At 45.4% G+C, this 18,444-nt stretch overlaps 1 protein-coding gene across 1 annotated transcript in view; it reads right to left on the bottom strand.

Annotated features, from left to right (window-relative positions):
- Positions 1-335: 335 nt before the first annotated feature.
- Positions 336-18,444, bottom strand: part of tjp1b (tight junction protein 1b) — a 46,180-nt gene continuing 28,071 nt past the window's right edge. Inside the window, exons 4-30 of the mRNA XM_068739404.1 lie at positions 15,257-15,313; positions 14,121-14,245; positions 13,934-14,036; positions 13,423-13,738; positions 12,956-13,062; positions 12,488-12,656; positions 12,254-12,398; positions 10,353-10,486; positions 9,892-9,997; positions 9,384-9,534; positions 8,705-8,813; positions 8,404-8,623; positions 7,868-8,052; positions 7,681-7,776; positions 7,516-7,598; positions 7,212-7,422; positions 7,015-7,115; positions 6,570-6,920; positions 6,134-6,346; positions 4,304-5,152; positions 3,791-3,870; positions 3,355-3,570; positions 2,826-2,962; positions 2,230-2,701; positions 1,907-2,124; positions 1,356-1,499; positions 336-437 (exon numbers count right to left, since the gene is read on the bottom strand). Of these exons, the coding sequence (XP_068595505.1) occupies positions 343-437; positions 1,356-1,499; positions 1,907-2,124; positions 2,230-2,701; positions 2,826-2,962; positions 3,355-3,570; positions 3,791-3,870; positions 4,304-5,152; positions 6,134-6,346; positions 6,570-6,920; positions 7,015-7,115; positions 7,212-7,422; positions 7,516-7,598; positions 7,681-7,776; positions 7,868-8,052; positions 8,404-8,623; positions 8,705-8,813; positions 9,384-9,534; positions 9,892-9,997; positions 10,353-10,486; positions 12,254-12,398; positions 12,488-12,656; positions 12,956-13,062; positions 13,423-13,738; positions 13,934-14,036; positions 14,121-14,245; positions 15,257-15,313 (5,193 nt within the window). The 3' untranslated portion in view covers positions 336-342. The remainder of the gene's footprint in view (positions 438-1,355; positions 1,500-1,906; positions 2,125-2,229; positions 2,702-2,825; positions 2,963-3,354; positions 3,571-3,790; positions 3,871-4,303; positions 5,153-6,133; positions 6,347-6,569; positions 6,921-7,014; positions 7,116-7,211; positions 7,423-7,515; positions 7,599-7,680; positions 7,777-7,867; positions 8,053-8,403; positions 8,624-8,704; positions 8,814-9,383; positions 9,535-9,891; positions 9,998-10,352; positions 10,487-12,253; positions 12,399-12,487; positions 12,657-12,955; positions 13,063-13,422; positions 13,739-13,933; positions 14,037-14,120; positions 14,246-15,256; positions 15,314-18,444) is intronic.

The following is an 18,444-nucleotide window of genomic DNA, read 5'->3' as shown; positions in this document are numbered from 1 at the left end:
TAAGATTATTCAGTCTGTGGCACTGGTCATGCATTCCAACTTCAGTTCCTTTGTTTAAATAATGTATTTTAGATCTTTGTTTTTTGCAAGCCTTGAAAGCACCGGAAAAAAATGAAAGAAAAAACAGGAGTGCAGCCGTGGCGATGCTGGACTCCTCAGACTCCTTGCGTGTGGAAATGTGGCTTTTTTTCTTGTTTTCTTTTGGGCACAGTAAACAATGTGAGAGTAAGTTCATACTTCATTTAGCATTGTGCACCCCGCCACAGTGGGGGGGGGACCACCGCAGGGGCAGATCAGACCCCCGGCTTATCACATTCGGTAACAGGCCAGCTGTCGCCCTCTTCAGAAGTGGTCAATGAGCACAGACACACAGTTTGCACCCACCAGGTAGTTTGGGTCTCCGGGGAGAGATTTGTTCTGCCAGGTTTTGTGATCACCTGCAGGAAAACAGACATGATGTCGGCTGAGGGAGCTCCAGGAAAACAGCGCATGCAGCAGGATTATTACAGTCCGAATGTTGTTTATTAGGCTGGCGGCCCTGCTAGCATAACTATCTTCTGCCTGGTTGTGGTGCATTATGGGTAATGAAAGAACCAAGGTTTGAAATGGAAGAGGAATGTGACTGAACGGCAGTGAAGTGACGAGACAGTTAGTGTGTGAACGATTCAACTGGTCGACGCCACGGAGGTCATGATTTAATAGTTATTTATTTCTGTAATTTTTGCGTATTGTTTAGACAACGTAAAACAGCACCATATATAAACATACATCTGTGTATATTAATAAGAAGATTAGAAGCCAATAATAAAATAATTCTACCAAGATTACACAAAAACAGATTTCCAAGCAACTCAGTCGAAGAGCTGCTCATGTTTTGCTGTGGGAGTGGATTTGGATAAAGGGCCACATTCATCGTTTCCATCCACTATGCATGAACTATCGGATTGATTTTGATTAAACTTAAAAAGAGAATTATTCTCAAATTTCTTTTACATTGTAAGAAAGGTCCTTCTGACCTTTTCTGCATTTTATAATAGTTTGAGATACTTACTTAAACAGCCCATCATAATGATGCTGCAAATCTCTTATTTGAATTGAACTGAATTAAATGTTCAGCCTTGGTGAGGATATGCGTTTGCAAACATTTACTCAACCGATTTTAAGAATTCACGGCTCGAGGCTGAAACCAATGTTTATGGCAGGCCGTATTAAGCTTGAAAGCAGAACATGCATGAAGAAGAAATGAGGAATTTGGAAAAAAGATGCTTAAAATTATTTTGAAAACAAAATATTTTCCTCATTAAATCAACAAAGCCAGCCCACAGACCCCAAAGGACAGAGAGAGGACAGCGTACCCGACGAGGAGTCGGAGGATTTTAGAGCAAAAGACCAACCATCAGGGGTCATAGACGCACAGTGAGGTAGGCGCAGCTCCACCGGCTTCAGGAACTTCAGTCCATGAGGGCCACACATCACCAGCGGACTGAGCAGCGTTTCCCCTGCATGGACAGAAAGCAATATTAAAATTCCACAAATCAAAGACAGGAATTATGAGCACGTGGGATTAACTATTATCCAAATAAGGGAGGAAAGTGGGGACTTTTTCCAACTGACGTGACGGGTTAATTAATTTACCACAGTCCCCTGGTGCAAACGTTAAGTAATAGATCCTGTAGGGCGTTTCCGTAGGACGTCTGATCAAGATCTAGTCTGTACTGAGGTCCAGACTCGAAATGTTCACAAATCCAGCTAAGGTGGAATCGAACCCGTGTCATGACGCAGCAGTTCATTTAAAGTTCTAAAACAAGGAGCTTCACACACGCTTGGTTTGTTGAGTGTGCAACAGCTCCTCATGTTTCACAGGCTGTTTAACATAATTAGGGTGTAAAGAAACTTGGACTCGGACCTTTCTCCTTGTCGAGGGGGGGCAGGATGCTGTTGTCCCGACACACCTTGAAGTAAATCTCCTGCTCCACGCTCTCGGGGATGGCCCCCTGGGGGATGATGATGCTGACGCCCGTCTCGATGGAGCTCAAGACCCCTCCGTTACAGTTGAAGATTCCCCGAGCTGTGGCCACCACCGTGTGTCCTTCATCTTCATCATCATCATCCAAAGTGCTGGGGCTGAAGAATGGGAGGGGGGTGGGCAAAAGATGTCATCATATTCAGTCAAAACATTGTAGGTACCGAATCAGAATTTGGATGGGGCCGGCGCTTGGACCCCGGTACCTGACAGGGATGGCCTTTGGGATGGCGTTGATGTTGTTGTGCTGGTATTTGGGCCTGTTGTCCATGGTGCGTGTGAAGGTGTCCAGGCCGCTGTCATGATCCAGGGGCTGTGGCGACAGCTGGTGCTTCCCGCTGCTGTTGCCCAGCCCACCGGGCTTACTGAGGACGTCCGTCTTCAACTGCGTGTCGTTGGGCAGCAGGTTGTGGTTGAACTTGGGGCTCTCAAACTTGCGCTCGAAGGGCCGAGCTGAGCTGGTGTACGGTTTGGGGACGTAGCGGTTGTAGCCACTAGGAAAGGGAGCCGCCAGTGTCTTTGGGGGTGCTGCATCTGTGCCGTTGATCGGGGGCTTGTCGGGGAGGCCCCTCGGGGGCAGGTAGCCGGCTGGTGTGGGCTCATCCCTGCTGGCCGGCCTGTGAGCTGCCAGTTCATATTTAGGATTGGGCGAGCTCAGTGGCTCAGGTATGGAGTTAGCTGGAAACAAAAGACAGAAGAAGCAGCATCAAGTTGTGTGTTTGTCAAAGTAGTATTTCCTGTTGGGTTATCAGAGGAGTAAAAGCTTGGAATTTCAGGATGTCAGGCAGGGGCTGGAGCTTACCATTAATGGGACTAAGCTTGGACAGTGCGTTGGGCGGAATGGTGCTAGCAGGCGGCCCGTACTGTGACGATGGGCTGATTTGGGGAAGGGGTTCATATCTCTTCTCCGCTGGATTCACTTTCTCCACAGACTCCACCCTGTAGTCGGCACACATGAACAACACAGTTGGATCAAAACTATTAAGATTCTGCAGCTGCTCTAACAAAGAGCTCAGGGATTGTTGCAGATCAGACACATTCGACAGGCGCCTTGCGCAAGGCAAGATCTGTCCTCAAACGGTCACCAGGAACGTTAAAAACGGGAACGCCCAATTTCTCTGTACAGATTCTTACAATTCCTGAAATATAGTAACTCACTACTGCATGAATTATATATAGAACTATTTATCAAATTATTATAGCAAGATCCCAGTTAATAAAGTATAGTAGATAATTACTTGCAGCAGTTTTCAAGTTGTCCAACTGATTTTGCCCAGCGAATCAAAAACACGTGCACACACACACACACACACACAGTCTGGTTGCGATACCTGCTGTACGGGTAGGACAGTTGAGCTGGTTTGGGCGGTTCATGGAAACGGTTGATGCCTGCATTGGGCTGGCCCATCGCTTTGCTGTCAAAGCTGCGGCGATCAAAGTAGGACAGCTGTTTCCTGTAGTACTCCTCGTCCTCATCGAGGTCATAGTGGTTAGAGCGCACTACGTCATCCAGGGGTTTCGTGTGGGGCTTCTGTGGCTCAGGTGCTCTGCAGAGAATAGGAGATTCACACCGACACGTGTCGTGAGGCTCATTTTAAAATGGAGGGATCCCTGCGATGTTCGCTGAGATAAGCTGAACTAGCAGTCGGTCGTCTGAGCACAAGGCTCTGCTCTCGCAGCAGCTACTTGTCGCCACTAGGTGGAGCTCAGAAAACATTGAATGAAGTGAAGAACACAGCGTTGGCAGTGAATTCGAGGACTACGTACCTATAGGCGGACTTCTGCTCCAGGTTGCTGAGGGAATTGGCTTTAAGGACTGGCCCCGGTGCTTTAGGAACATCTGCAGGCTGAAAAAACAAACAGAGGGCTTCTTTCAGCTCATCCAGTTTTCAACTGACCCCATGACATTACGTACTGTGTCTGAGCGCCCACAGACCATAATAACACTCTATTTTGGGAACAAAGAGAGCCAGGGCGGTCCAGTATGGTGTTATAACATATTTGATGAATAAATCTGTTGATTATGTTAAGCCAATTCAATTTTCAGCTAGACTGTAGTTTTCCAGATGCAGGGGCTCTAATATAAGTCTCACCATTATTTTGTGTTCTGTTTCTTGTGCACTTATTAGTTTCATAACAATTACTTAAAGGGTTATAGTCGAGTTTAGTGATTGCTTAAATTGCATATTATTTTCTGGATCTAGTCTGGCTTTTGATCAGAATTCAGGGTTACCCCCACTGACCAGCGTCCGAGGGGACAGGCATTTGCACGGATCTTACCTTGATGGCTGATGACTCCGCCTCTTTAGCCCTGTCCACAGAGACGGAACGTTTGTTCTCAAACATTTTGACTCTGTTGAGCACCGACTGTGGCTTCATGGCTGGGTCCTCATCAAGGACTTCCCGCAGTGGCGGTTTGGAGCCTGGAGTGATTGCTGGCTCTGCTGGCGAGGACAGCGTCTCTGATTTAGGAGGGGGAATTACTGGGGGCTCAGAGTTAACCAGAGGCTCATGCATCCCAGGCTTATAGCCTCGGTTCGGAGGCCCAGAGACATAGGTGGGCCTCGGAGCCGAGTCTCCATAATACGGCTTTGGGGGCTCTGGCGATCGAGGCGAGTTGATGGGGAAGCCGTGAGGTTCTGCGTCATAAGGAAAGCGGGGGTCATAACCGGCTGGGGGCGGAGGCGGGGGCTCATCGTAGCGAATGGGCCCGGGTTTGCTGTGGCGCGGTCTGCCGTCATAGCCCAGTGGCGGGGCCTCATCATAGCGTGGCGGAGGGGGGCTGTAATCCCTCCCCGGTCCATCCTCATAGGGGGACCTTGGGTTGTAACCCACAGGTTGCTGGTGGCCTGGCTGGTACCCTGGGGGCTGAGAGGACGAGGTCTGCTGGTCATACGGGGGCCACTGTTCATTGTAATGAGGCACACGGTTGTCGTAGTGCAGGTGAGAGTCAGCGTTGTGAGGCTTTGGTTCCGCGTAGCCGCCGCCGTCGTACCCGTAAGGCGGGTGGTCGTATTCGCGGTATGGCTGTTTGTCCTGGTACGGCAGCTGACTGTAGCTCGAAGACTGCTTCAAGCCACGGTTGATGCGCACGGGGTCCTCCACGGCGTATAAATCTTTCTTGTACATCTGTGAAGAAACAACACGAGATGAAAACAGCCATCGCCTCACCGACAGGACGGAACGCAATCAGGTCCTGATTATTTACCAACAGCAGATAAAGAATATTCTCAAGACTAAATGACATTCTGGCAAATGAACGGAAACCTCCACTAAACGGTTCAGCACAACTTTAAAAAGAAATCCTTCTAAAAGGAAAATCAATCGAAGGTGCAATTCAACAAGCAAACCTTTATCTATTATTCATGAACAGCCCTGAATGCCTGTTTGACATGATGCCTTTCAAGAACGATATGAGCACAACCGGGTTTTAATTATTAATACAATTTATAATTATTAAATCAACAATCAATTTTAACATTTACAGAAGGCCTCATTTCAAACGTATGATGTGTAGCCTGTAGACAGCAGATCTGGTTACAGTAACTCCTGTCGAAGAAACTGGATTTGTTGGCATCTTCTCATGACTAAACAGAAAACACAATGCAGTGTTGATGCAAGTTGGTTTTTCCATAGACAGAATTGCTTTATTGAAATCATTCTTAAAAAAAAAAAAAAAGGTACTGTCTGCAGGTTAGCTTCCATCATGCAACCAACATTCAGTTTGCATCGAATGCAACGTCAAACTACTCGAACTACAACAGACGACACAGCTACCGCTATAATGCTACTGTTGTTCATCTAGAAAGGAGAGTTAAAGCTGAAAGGAACCCAAAAACATTAGGAGCCATGCAGAGGAAGTAAGAGGCAACAGGTAGGGCTGGTTGTGGATGTCTTCGCCCTTGTCAAAGACTTTCGGTGTACCAGTGCTTCTGGTCTCCCAGCTCACCGTGGTGCATGTGGACGAGTCTGTCGCACATTTCTCTGGGAGCCAGAGTGTGGGGCAAGTCATGCAGAGAGCAGGTGGAAAGCATGTGCGAGAAGACAGGCAGTTAAAACAGCAGGCTTGGGCCCAGGCTCGGTCCGAGGGGCTGGAGAAGCAGCGGGTACCTTTGGTTCTGGACCAGGCAGGTGGGATTCAAGTGGAGGTGGTGGTGGGGGCTGAATAAGATCAGGGGCAGGGCTGGGGCTGCTAAGTGAGTCAGCCTGAGGAGCTGCGGTTGCAGCAGGCGGCTCCTCTGGGTGAATACCCTCTACAGGCAGCTCAACAGCAGGGGGCGCTACCACCGACGGAGGCAACGAGTGAAGCGCAGCCTCATCTTGCTGTGAAGTATTGTTAAGAGACATTTATAACAGCCTACCAAGCAAAGCTCGTCCCTACACCATGAACTCCTCCCTTGAAGACACTCGCAAAAATGCGCTAAGAAGAGATAGCGTACAAGCAGCTTCTATTCTTTCGTTACTTAGCAACGGACATTTAATCTCAACAGTCGGTCAGGACACAACTCTGAACACCAAGGAGCTGCCCCCCCCTGATCTGATTTACCTGTTGTGGAGTGGCCATCTTGAACCCAGCAGGGTCGATGCGACTCGGTGGTTCAGGCTGCACAGGGTGCTGGTAACCAGGGTAACCAGGGGTGTCCTGGATTACCGGTGGGTCATCTCGCACAGGTTCAGAGGAGCGGGTGATGGCAGGCTCCGTGGGCAAACCGACCTCGTCGTTCAAAGTCTCGTCCAGTTCCTGGTCCGTATAGGCTCCGCCCTCTGTGTCGGTGTCCTCGTAATCCGAAGTGTGGCGGCTGTCTGTGCTGTACATGGAGTACTCGCTACCCGGCGCCGACAGGTAGGATAAACGGTCATCGTGGATATCCAGGTCGTCCTCTGTGGTGCCATCCGCCTGAGCAGAAAAGAGAACATGCCTCACATGGATCAGATAAAACCTTGGGGGGGGGGGGGGGGGTCAAAAAAACCCAAGCAGGCTCGTCTCTCACCTTGCCCTCAGACACCCAAACCAACTGATTCTGCTGTTGCTGGATTATTTCTTTCAGAGCACCATACCAGCCGTCATTCATATTGTTTAAGTTGATGGTGGCTAAGAAGAGACATTTGAGTCACAATTACGTCACAAAGAGGAAACCTGTCAAAGAGACAGTAAATGTCTTAAATCTCTTCCTCTCTTTCGACTCACTGGTGAACAGGTGGTGGTTATTTTTCCTCAGTTTGATCGCTCTCTCATAGAGTTTCCTGGCGCTCTTCCTCGACTCTGAACACAGTCTTGTCCTCATGTTCTTCACGCCCTGCTTATTATCTGGATTCAGGAAGACAACAATCGGGTACCACTGTGCATAGTTCAGCCGGTCCACAGCATTTGGGGTGATGTCCAGCACGGCATGTTTGTCCTTTATAAGATGAGGACAAAGTGAAAAGATGAAAAAGCAAACAAACCCAAAAACCTGCAATGTATTCAGTTTAACAAAAGAATGACTACGCACTCTATCAATGATCTGTTTGATGGTGTGAAGACGGATGATTCCTGAACTACGTTGGTCTGTTCCCGCATCTCTTGGTTCACTCTCTGAAAAGTAGTTTAATGTAGAAAGCAGGTTGCTCATCACTTGAATCATCTTAAATGTGCAACGAAATGCGTGCAAACATACTTGCTAGCTCAAAAAGATCTGGCTCTTCTCTGGAGAGCTTCTCTCGAGCAACATCAGCGATGGGTCCAAATATCACTACAGGTCTCAAGAAACCAGCTGCACAAAGCACAAAAACAGACTGAGAATGCAGCGCCTGTTTCATGTTAGCAGGCAGCACGCATGGACTGCTGGCGGGACTAGTACTTACCCTCCCTCAGTACAACTCTTTCATAAGCCGGGAACTTCGTCTGGACTGGCTGGGAGGAGAGGTCCTCTCTGCTCTTCCTCAGGTTCCTCTTGGAGCTGCGAAGCCCCCGAAACCTCCAGAAATCGGCCCTGTCTCCTCCTGCTGTTTTTGGGAGAGTGTATTGCACACTAGAGAGCTGCTCTGCTCTGTAGACAAATGGTAGAGAGAAAGAAGGAGTTCGTATTGCCACACTAGCTAATGGACATCTCACAAACTTGGCACAGCTAACCAATGTTAATGTGTTTGTTGTGTATGCTACATGTATCTGGCTACACTTTGCTCGATTTTGCTTGTTGTGCAAAATACATTTCCCAAACAAGTGCGACTTTTCTTTTTTCTTCTTTATGAAGCATTAATTGACTAATGCGACTCCGGAACGACGTACAGTCCGGAAAAAACGGACTATCAAAATGATCTTCATGGCAACTGACTGAAAAAGACGGTTGACCGTTGAGCCAAATCTTTATCCATGTTTATGTCGGTCAGGTTTCTCTCACCTGTTTTTGTTGGGGATGATGCCTCTCTCCACCTCTTGGTGGTTCTTGCCTATGCGAATCGCCAACCAGGAGCCTAGCTTGCCGTTATAAAGGGTGTCGACCACACGGAACACCTCGCCCTTGTTAAAGCTTAATCCGTATGGCGATTCCTTCTCATACTCAAAATGTGTTCGGATGTAGAAGGAGTCGCCAACATCCGACTCCACGATGCGCCGATAGACTGAACAGGAAAGGACGGAGAGTCAGAGACACCTGAACAGTGAGAACAACAGAAATGTCCTCATCTCCTTAGTTCACTTACCATCTTTCTTTTTCTGGGCCAGAATAGTCACCTCTTCGCCCTTAGGAAGATCCAGGAGGAATAGCACCGCCTCCTCTCGGATTATGTTTGCAAAATCTACATTATTTACCTGGAATTGAGGAAGACAGAGATAACCTTACTATGCTTTCTTTGGAACTTCACTGTTGTCCAAGATTTTAGTTTATGTTACGTCGTGAGATTTATCTTTCATAGAGTGTGAGACAGAAAGTGTAATTTAGATAAAGGTTTACATCGTTCTTCCTGTTCTCAGTATTGTCTAGGCAACTACACGTTTTACTGCAGAAGCAAAGCCATTCCTCATTATTCAAACAGAAAGGAGAAGGAGGTACAAATAGTGAGATATATGGCTTTGAGGAAAAGGGACAAACACACACAGAGGAAACAGATTTTTGTGTGTGTGTGTTTCCCTTGAGGCCATCGCTAAGAAACCAGCTTGGAGGTACAGGAATTTTGGAGAAGCCAGTGTGTAAAATCATGAAGAAAAAAAAAAACATAGCTGTTTACAGACACAATCAGGTTCCCATTGTTAAAACAAGGAGACTGAATAAACAGCTACCTGTAGCATTAAATAAAATCTCTACCACTTTGCAATCTAGTTTTTACAACTTTCAATATTTCATTGTAGGTTATAAGACAAGCTGAAAAGAAAGAATCTCACCCTGAGAATCTGGTCACCCTCCTCCAGGCCCTCCTTAGCGGCTGGGCTATCCTCCAGCACTCCGGCTACAAAGATGCCCACATCGTTCCCCCCGGCCAGCCGCAGCCCGACGCTCTCTCCCTTCCTGAACTTCACCAGCTTCATGCTTGGCCTGAGGAGGTGGAAGAAAGGAAAAATCAGGCAGGGTTTTTGTTTGTTTGTTCCTCGTCATCATTTGATGGCAATACCTCTCACAATAGCAAACTTCAATTCATTTAGCTGAGTGATTCTTAAAATCATTCCAGGTTTCTAAATTGTTGAAACCTTTACCAGGCTTAGAAAGGGACACAAAAGTGCCTCGGTTCAAATATGACTCAAAATAAGCAGATTGCATGAATTATTATTTTTATTTTTTTCAAACTCAAAAACTCCAAGATGGTTATGAAGAAAGCGACCTATTAAAGTTCCACTGCAGCATTTTTTGCGTTTTGTAACCTAAAGCTTATTTGACATATTACATTAATTTTACCGTAAAATGCTATCGTCATGCGCAGCGCTGGGCACAGGGGCGTCGGAGGGACTGACCGGCAGGTCGACATCTGGCTGCCCAGGCTGAGCGTACACTGGTTTAGGCTCTGAACACATCACAAAGAAACAGCATTTCTGCAGGCAGATGATCAACATGCCAATCTGCCCAAACAATGTCCACGAACAAGTGAACAATTCCTGAAACAGCACCACAACCTAACGCTGTAGGTGGACTGAAAACACAAACCAATAAATTAAAGTAAAACACACTGCCAGTGTATTGTCAAAGACTTTTCTGCACACATACGCTGTCCTGAACATGGAGGTCAAACAGAGAGGCAGCAGTGTGCTGCAGGCTGGGGAGGAACGTCACTCTAGATCAACTCATACGGTTTATTTTCACTTGGCGCCGGGCAAACTCAGCTGTAGCCTTATAGTCTGTTTTAATGGCTGACGTCTAACCTGGGAGAGGTGGGAGCTGTTTGTCCTCTCTAGCGATGGCCGCCTCCTTCGGTTTGGGCAGAGGAACCTCCTCCGCCAGCTTTGCTGGTGTCGATGTCGGCTTTGAGATGCGGTCGTCATCCCGGCTTCGGTGGCTGCAGACAAAAATGTGTGTTTTGGTACAATTCAACTGTAGAAAAGGAAAAGTGGATTTATATAAATAGTTTATTGTGGAGATGTAAGGCTTGGAGGCAAACAGAGAGCTGTAAGGCTACAACTTCTCGACTACAGGCAACAATATGTGGACACACACCGGCTGAAAAACAGGTTAAGTCAACCGCCGAGGTCTGAATCATTGTCTTGAAGGTCATCACTTTGTTGTACCTCTCTTCTGAGATCTATTTTTAGACCAGCCTATCTAAAGTGTCACGGTGGATTCTGTGCACCATGTGAATTTCTCTGTGTGGCTCTGGCTTCAGATCAGCAGCGGCTTGGATTTAATGCCAGCTTTAAAACAGTGAAGCTGAGTATACTGACAAAATGATGCCCTCGTCCGATTACGAGTCACATAACTGCAAATGATCACAGAAAGATTTTGCTAAATGCATTGCCAATACGTTCAAAATGAGAATCGAGTGGGGAAAAGAAGCCAGGGCCATGTCACATGGTGCAGCGTCATGGCTGACAGTAAATGCCACGTTATTACTTTACTCTGTTTAAATCAAACTATTATTCCACTGTAAAATGTACATGGAATTACAGCCTGCAAAGGACCCAGTGCCTAAATTTAGACCCCCTTTTTCCATCAATCTGCAATAGTGGCTATTCACATCTGCTAACACCTAACGGTGACTTGTAATGTTAACTTACGGTATTCTCCAGTTGCTGAAGTTTGAACAGAACAAAAAGGACAGACAAACTTCATTAATAGTGATGCTTACAAGCATTTTTCCTTTTCGATGAGGTTTTCTTGAGTTTTCCCATCACATTTAAGAATTTTCCAGTTGCCACAACATACAAGTTTGCATTTCTGAGGCTGATACTTGATCACAAATGCTTTATTCAAAGTTGGAAAGAGAAACAACGGGCGATTACTGACCTTCTTAAGCAAAACAGAGGTTTTAGCCTGGCTCTCAACTTTAATTTTGACCAAGATCGGCACTTTTACAATTTACTTGTTGGCTTTTACCTCCCTCAGGTCAATAAGCAGTGTGAAAGAAGAGCTCTACTCATATGGGTGCTCTATTCAGTTTAGGATAAGAATTAATGAGGTACTTTTAAACAGAATTACAGTTAAAGAGGTACTGAACGGTCTGATGGCTGCTATTGACACAAAGGAAGAAGAGTTGAATGGCCGAAACAGCCAGAAACGAGTGAAAGAAGCCCGTCTTTGTAAACTTTGACAGACAGAAGCAGAGACATTATGACAGTTTCCAGCGCTGACCACAAGTCTGAAACTAACTGAAACATTTCTGCTATTTTCTAAACACGCTTAGTTGCAAAAATATAAAGTCTTGTATGTCTAATTGCAATTTTTAAACGTATGGAGGAAAAGAAACGGCTTTACCAACCTAAATCAAGATACACAAATAAAAATGGACAACAAAAGCAGCAAAAGCTGACAGTTTGGAAACAAGACATGGACGGTCAGTCTTGCATTAATATTATTATACATTCTTAGAGTTATTTTTGTTAAAATCTATGTTATCACTGGTACTGGATTGGGACCGGTTCCGATCAACCACGGTTAGAAGGTAACAGAAAAAAACAAAAAACAAAAAAACGACACCATCCCCATTTAAGTTCTTTATGGAAATGACATCACTCTATTCTATTATTAACATTCTACATACATGTTCCGGTTGCATTTCTTCCTGACGAATAAAAGCACACTACATAAATTGTCAATAGACGCTTTTTACCTGCCATTGCTTATTTGTGGGGGCGAGTGTCTGGAGTGGTCTGAGGGTTCAGACCGTCGGTCTGGAGACCGCGATCGGCTGCTACGATGTCTGTCATGTGATCGATTGGACTGATCAGATGCCAGGGAATGGATATCTGAAATGTCTGATCAAACAGGAGACACTGTTCAGCGACCGCGGTTTAAAAATCAAACACAAGCTGTGGCTCATTCCAGCTGACTCCGTCGCTCTCACCATCTCTGTCGGAGGCGTTGGCTGAAGGAATGCTGTCATCGAGGTCAGGGATGTTCAGCAGGGTCGCCCTGTCATCCCTCTGAACAACCATTTTTAACTTGCCCTTTGACCTTTCTATCAGTTTCTTGGCATCAATCAAGGAGAGGTTCTCTGTCACCGTGCCATTAATCTGAAAGCAATCAGAAAAAGAAGCTGTCAGCCATAATAAAGCCCCGCCGGAGAATTTTAGTTAAACAGGAGTACCGTACTCCAAACAATATGGCCGAAAATATAGCGCAAGAGACAGAGGGAGGAACTAGTACAGTGGTTGAGCGAGCACTACTCAATTCAGGCAGTTCAAGCCGTCAATACAGAAACAGAGAGGAAGAAGGAGTGTACTACATTCAATAGGTCTGGATATTTTGAATATTTTATAATATCAAATGTTCACCAGGCTTCTCGTCTCCCTCTTCCTTCCCTCCCCCTCACCTTGAGAACAACATCTCCTTCCTGGATGTTGCCGTCTCTCGCTGCCAGGCTCTCAGGGGAAATGTCCTTGACAAAGATGTGGCTGGCGAGGCGCAGGCCATATTCTGCTTACAAAGTGAAAGACGGCAACAAAAACGATGTCAGTACAGAGTTCACATGACCACAGCACGCTGACCACACTTTGTTGTCAAGTCTCAGATCTCCCTGGGATTAACATGACTGATTGAAAAAAAGATTAATTGCTCTTTTACTTAGATTTACTCGAGTTAACTTGGCTTTTGCTGTGGCTGGCAAGTTTCGTTCATCCTGGAAGTTGACCAATGCTGATCTGGAGGTCTTATTCGCTCACAAATGTCAGGCTGTCTTAGAAGAGCCCAGTAAATAAAATGGCAGGTGTTTTCTTGGATTATCACAGCAGACTTCCTTCCTCTGCCCTCCTTTTAAATCCCCGAGTTTGTGAGCCTCACCTTCATTTTTACGAGATTTGACGAGGGTGACTTTGGCAGGGCGTGGGGGCAGGTTGTGCGAGCGCCGGTCAGAGCGTGGGGAGAGACTCCGTTCCCTCGAGCCGCTTCGTTCGCGCTCCCTGTCCCTTCGCCCGCTGCTCCGCCCGCTGCGCCTACCCATGGCTCCACCCACGCCACTGTAAGCACCGCTGCGTCCACTTCGTGTTTCATATATCTCTTCATCGTAGCTGTCCTCCTCCTCATCATGCTCCGACATCGTTTCCCGCTCCCCGAGGCGGCCCATCGGGACATGCACCTTCCTCTTACGCCTAATAGTCTGGACAAAGAAAATCTGATATCAAGTTAACGGTCTGACAACAGCTCACCGACCAGCAGAAGTCTGCTACCAGTGTTTGTAATACGCATAACATTGCATTTTAATATGTAATATGGAAAAGTGTTGGATTACCTGATGTACGGTCAGAATATCACAATTTCTGAAAATACTTTACAATGAGACATTGATACTCACAATTTTGGCAATTTTTCCACTTTTACGAAGCTGCTGGACTGCATATGCATGCTCCACATTGTCCATGGAGACAGCATTGACCATAACGACTCTGTCATTTTCCCTGGAGTGGGGACAGAGAGACATGCTGGCATCTTTCTGGAGCAGCTAATAACAATAACAGGCAAAAAATGGAACACAATCCTACTGCAGCAGGCCTTCTGCTGGGCCTCCTTTCAGCACATCAGAGATGACAATGGAGGTCTCTCCACTCTGAAAATGAGGGTTATCCCGACCTCCTGATATGGCTATCCCGAAGCCAAACCCTGGTGCCTGCACACAGAGTAACCAATTTAAAGGTGTTAATTTAGCATCCTGCATGGACCAAAATGATAAACACAATGTCAAAGTAATTTGAGTGAAAATCATCCCATTCTTCTGCGTACACGACTCACACAAAGTTAGGGATTTTTGGCTTTCGGGGGAAATGTTTGGAAAACGTAAAAGGTTCATGCTTCAGTGCTATTATATCATGAAAGTAGAGCATCTGAAGTAGAAACATGCAATGGTGATTTCCTCATCTCAAACAACTTACTGAAACAACCATGTCTGAGTTACAAAGCTGTTCACATGTTGACTTATTTTCTGCCGAGGCATTGCATCCCACGCTTGTTGAAGGGCGGCCCTCGGATCATTAAGCTTCTGGGGTACAGAGTTACGAGTCATTACACGGCAACTCAGCTGATCACACAGGTTTTTCTATGTGATTCAGGCCTGGAGAAAGCGGAGGCCACTCCATTAGAGGTATCCCCAGCCTCCAGTAGCCGTTCCCTAATGACGCATCCTTGATGAACCGGAGCATTGTTGTCCATGAAGATGAAATTAGGCCTGTGTTTTTCAGGCAGGGGCACAATGACTGGATTAATGATGTTATGCAGGCAGTATGGGCCTGTCACTGTACCATTCAATGAGGGTAGGGCAGTTCTGTATTGTTAAAAAAATCAAAAAAGGTCAGATTAAGTTCACCGGTGAAGGTTACAGTGCATTTTAGGTTCATCGTGAAATTTCCCCATATAGCCAAATATCTCTAACTTGTTTTGTTGTAGCTGCAAACAATTTTTCTTCATCTGCAAAAGAATGAACAATTCAGTTATAGTGTCGGTCATCACAGTCAAAAACGGAAAGAGAATCATGCAGAAGGAATGCTCTGTGGTAAAACATCTGCTTGGATGATCCACCTCTCCTTGCTGTGATCCTTAAAGGTAGGGTTGAGGGAAAATCCATGCAGAATGAAATACTGGGATGAAAATTAGTTCCAGACAAGATCTGATGGAAGTTACCTACCCTGTGTAGTGTTACTGTGTGCTGTTCCCAAATGACAGTCTCCTCCATCGCTGCGCTCTAGAAAACAGGAAACAACTTTTAGATTAGGGCTGGACAATATGCAAATATTCTTTTAAGATAAAATATAATATCTTCCCCACTTGACCTGCAAAAGCTCTACTTGAAAATAAATCATTGCACAACTTTGTTTTGTGGTGGTGTGCGTAAAAGTAAAAAAAAACAAAAAACGATGACTGCCAGTCAGACATGTCTAAGAATGAAATAACTCAGTCCCACTGGAGTTATAAAATTATAAGTAAATGATCACACAGACAAAAAATCCCCTGAAGTTCCAAAGGAAAGTAAAAACCACAAGTTCTTTTTTTTTTATTGGTGTTAAGCAGGATCACAATGTCTTTGTCAATGCGCCTCAGGCAGTCTTACATGATTCTTCAGTTCCTGCAACAAATTAGACACACGCTGTGATGTTCATGCTGAAATGATGTAATATGCTAGTGTGTGTGCGTGCGCGCGGCTTAGGTGCGCGCCCCCTGTGAGAGTACCCGCAGTGCGGACGTGTGTGTGTGTGTCTGTGACTTGGGCAGGTAGCGAGCTAAAAGAGGACTTCTAGTGTTAAATGTGCAGTGAGATAATTAAGACCCATCTTTTCGGCTAGCCTGCCGTGTTATTTCAGTATTGTTGCACACTTTCTGACCAGCGTGGAGTTAAGGGGGTTAACCCCGGAAGAAAAACAGCCTTCAGCCTTGGAGAAGACTGAGACTTGATCCCAGGTCTGAGACCTTAATAGTTGTGACTATAACCATCAAATAAATATTTCTTTGACGCTTTAAACAGTGTGCCTGCCAGGGTAGAGAACTAGAGAACTCATTGCAGAGTGATCTCATGTTGCAGTACATTAATGTGATGACAGATGAGTCTCACGTTGAGCTTCAGTGATTGGACCCTCAGCTGAGATCAGTAACACCTTGTTAGCAGCTTCAATCCCAAAGCACCAGCCAGGTGTCAATCCAGCGTCATGACAAAGATAAATATGTGGCACATCGGCATGGCAGCCTGCTAATTGTACGGCGATCGAGTTCCTAGAAGAGATAATGATGCTTGAGTCTCAGATGAGTCAGACGAGATGTTTAACCCTTTATTGCCAAACGTATCATATTTGATACACATGGCCTTTCAGGATTTTGCGACTGGTACGGTACTTCAGAAGTTTGCATTTTACATTTACGTTTCTAAAGTTAAAAAAAGTCCCTTTTTTTAATGCTTGGCAATCCCAGTGCGTTTAAAATTCAGCAGAAAGACTCTGCTGCCACCCGGTTTATTGTTTTACCTCCTCCTTCGACACAGCGTCCTTCCGTCTGTCGTGACCTGTCGGCCAAGCGCCAAACATTCGCTGGCGTCTGGGAATAAAGCAGCTGAATAAATCACCACAAGCGCCCCAGTCGTTTTTAGCTCGACGGCAACATCCACCAACTCCTGGAGTAGCTTATGCTGGGACTAAGACAACAAAAGTTTGAACAGGAAAACTCAACCCAACCAACCCTAACCCTTTCATAATGAATATACTGCACTAGAGAAAGAAAAAATAACATTACTGTTGAGCAGACTGCCAGAAAGGGAAGCATGACTAGCAAAGTTAGGTCTTTACAAGGAGGATTTATGTCTGCCTTCTTCATCAGCACTATAGAAACGCTGATGCAAAGAACTTTCAAAATCTATAGACAGATTGCAACTAAACTGAAGACAGAGGAGGCAATTGTGTCCGCTTGACATTCCAACTTTGAGATTCTATAATCCATTTATGCTGCATAAAAACACCAGCCAGCGAATGACTGGTGTTGTTGTGAGGAGAAGATGCTTAGAATGTCAGATCCAGCACAAATAGATCACCATAAAATTAATGGAATGTAAAATGTGAAATGAAGCGCACACACACACACACACACACTATGTAATTTTGCTCTCTCCTCCTGCAGAGCTTGTTGCTCTGGAAACGGTGGGTGCAGTACGGTGTTGTTCAAGTGGCCTGACATTTTCAGGCCGTGTCTGAAGGTTCCTTTCTCTCAACTATGGAGGATTGTTAAAGAAAAAAAGATCCAACTAAATTAATTTAGAAAAGTCAGGATTCCTTTGCAGTACAGATGAGAACTCCGTGGTTCTTACATCTACTACAACACTGCACTAATGTGCAGACATTTCTCAAAATAAACGTGATAACCGTTCTTTAGTGAGTCACAAGTGCATCTCCTGGAAGGCATTAACAAAGATAAAGAAAATAACCGCTCAGACTAGAAACCCCCCCCCCAATCCTCCAAGTGAAGTCTACATTGTTCCTGTCTTTAGCTAGTACAGAGGTCACCATCCTGGCGAGGAATGATATACTAATAAAAATGTGCGCCTTTTATAGTCACAACTGGTACCAGCAGGCCGGATCCCGAGCTCGGAGCCGCTACGCAGTGGACACACGCCATGATGGTAGGGTCGTGCTTGGGGGATTAAAGCAGGCAACTCTGGAGCCAAGCCTACAACACAGATGGATCCCCCACAGCCAAGTGGAGACAGGACAGGAAGCCGTGGTCGAAGCGGCCTGTGTGGCGTTAATGAGCAAATATTATTCTGTGGTTTATTTCCTGAGCGGAACAAACCACTAAATCTTTTCTGTCAAACAAATAAACAGCAGCACTTAAAGCCACTAAATTGAATTCAAAATCAATTTAGCGCTATAATTAATGAATATTACAAGCGCAAAATTAATCAACTTAATTTAGCAACCACTTTGATAATCAATTATTAGTAGTGAAAAATTGACAAACATTTCCCTTTAATTAACTCATCATTGCACTGACGGCAAGTCAACTTCAGGAGCTCCGTCAACTGAAAACAGAAACGTCTTATTTGCTATTTATTCATCTAATATATGGCAAACAATTGAGAGAAAAATTATCGTGAAAAAATCCATACATTTAAAAACCTGAAACAGATAGAAACATATTTTCTCTAAAATAAAAACGCCTACTAAACAGCGAGTCATTGCAATACTGACTGAACTCTCTATTGAGCAGAAAAAACAAAACCATGTTTCTCTCATGTAAAGAAATGTAGGCATTATGGAGAGGAGCACAATTCAAAAATAAAAGAATATATTAGTGCTTTAGTATGAGTTATGGGCGAGGCAGAGCCTTATTCAATTC

This window comes from Brachionichthys hirsutus, chromosome 5 (assembly GCF_040956055.1).
Source record: "Brachionichthys hirsutus isolate HB-005 chromosome 5, CSIRO-AGI_Bhir_v1, whole genome shotgun sequence".
Lineage (NCBI taxonomy): Eukaryota > Metazoa > Chordata > Actinopteri > Lophiiformes > Brachionichthyidae > Brachionichthys > Brachionichthys hirsutus.
The sequence above is the reverse complement of the archived record's forward strand: the minus strand, read 5'-3'. Positions and strand labels throughout refer to the sequence as shown.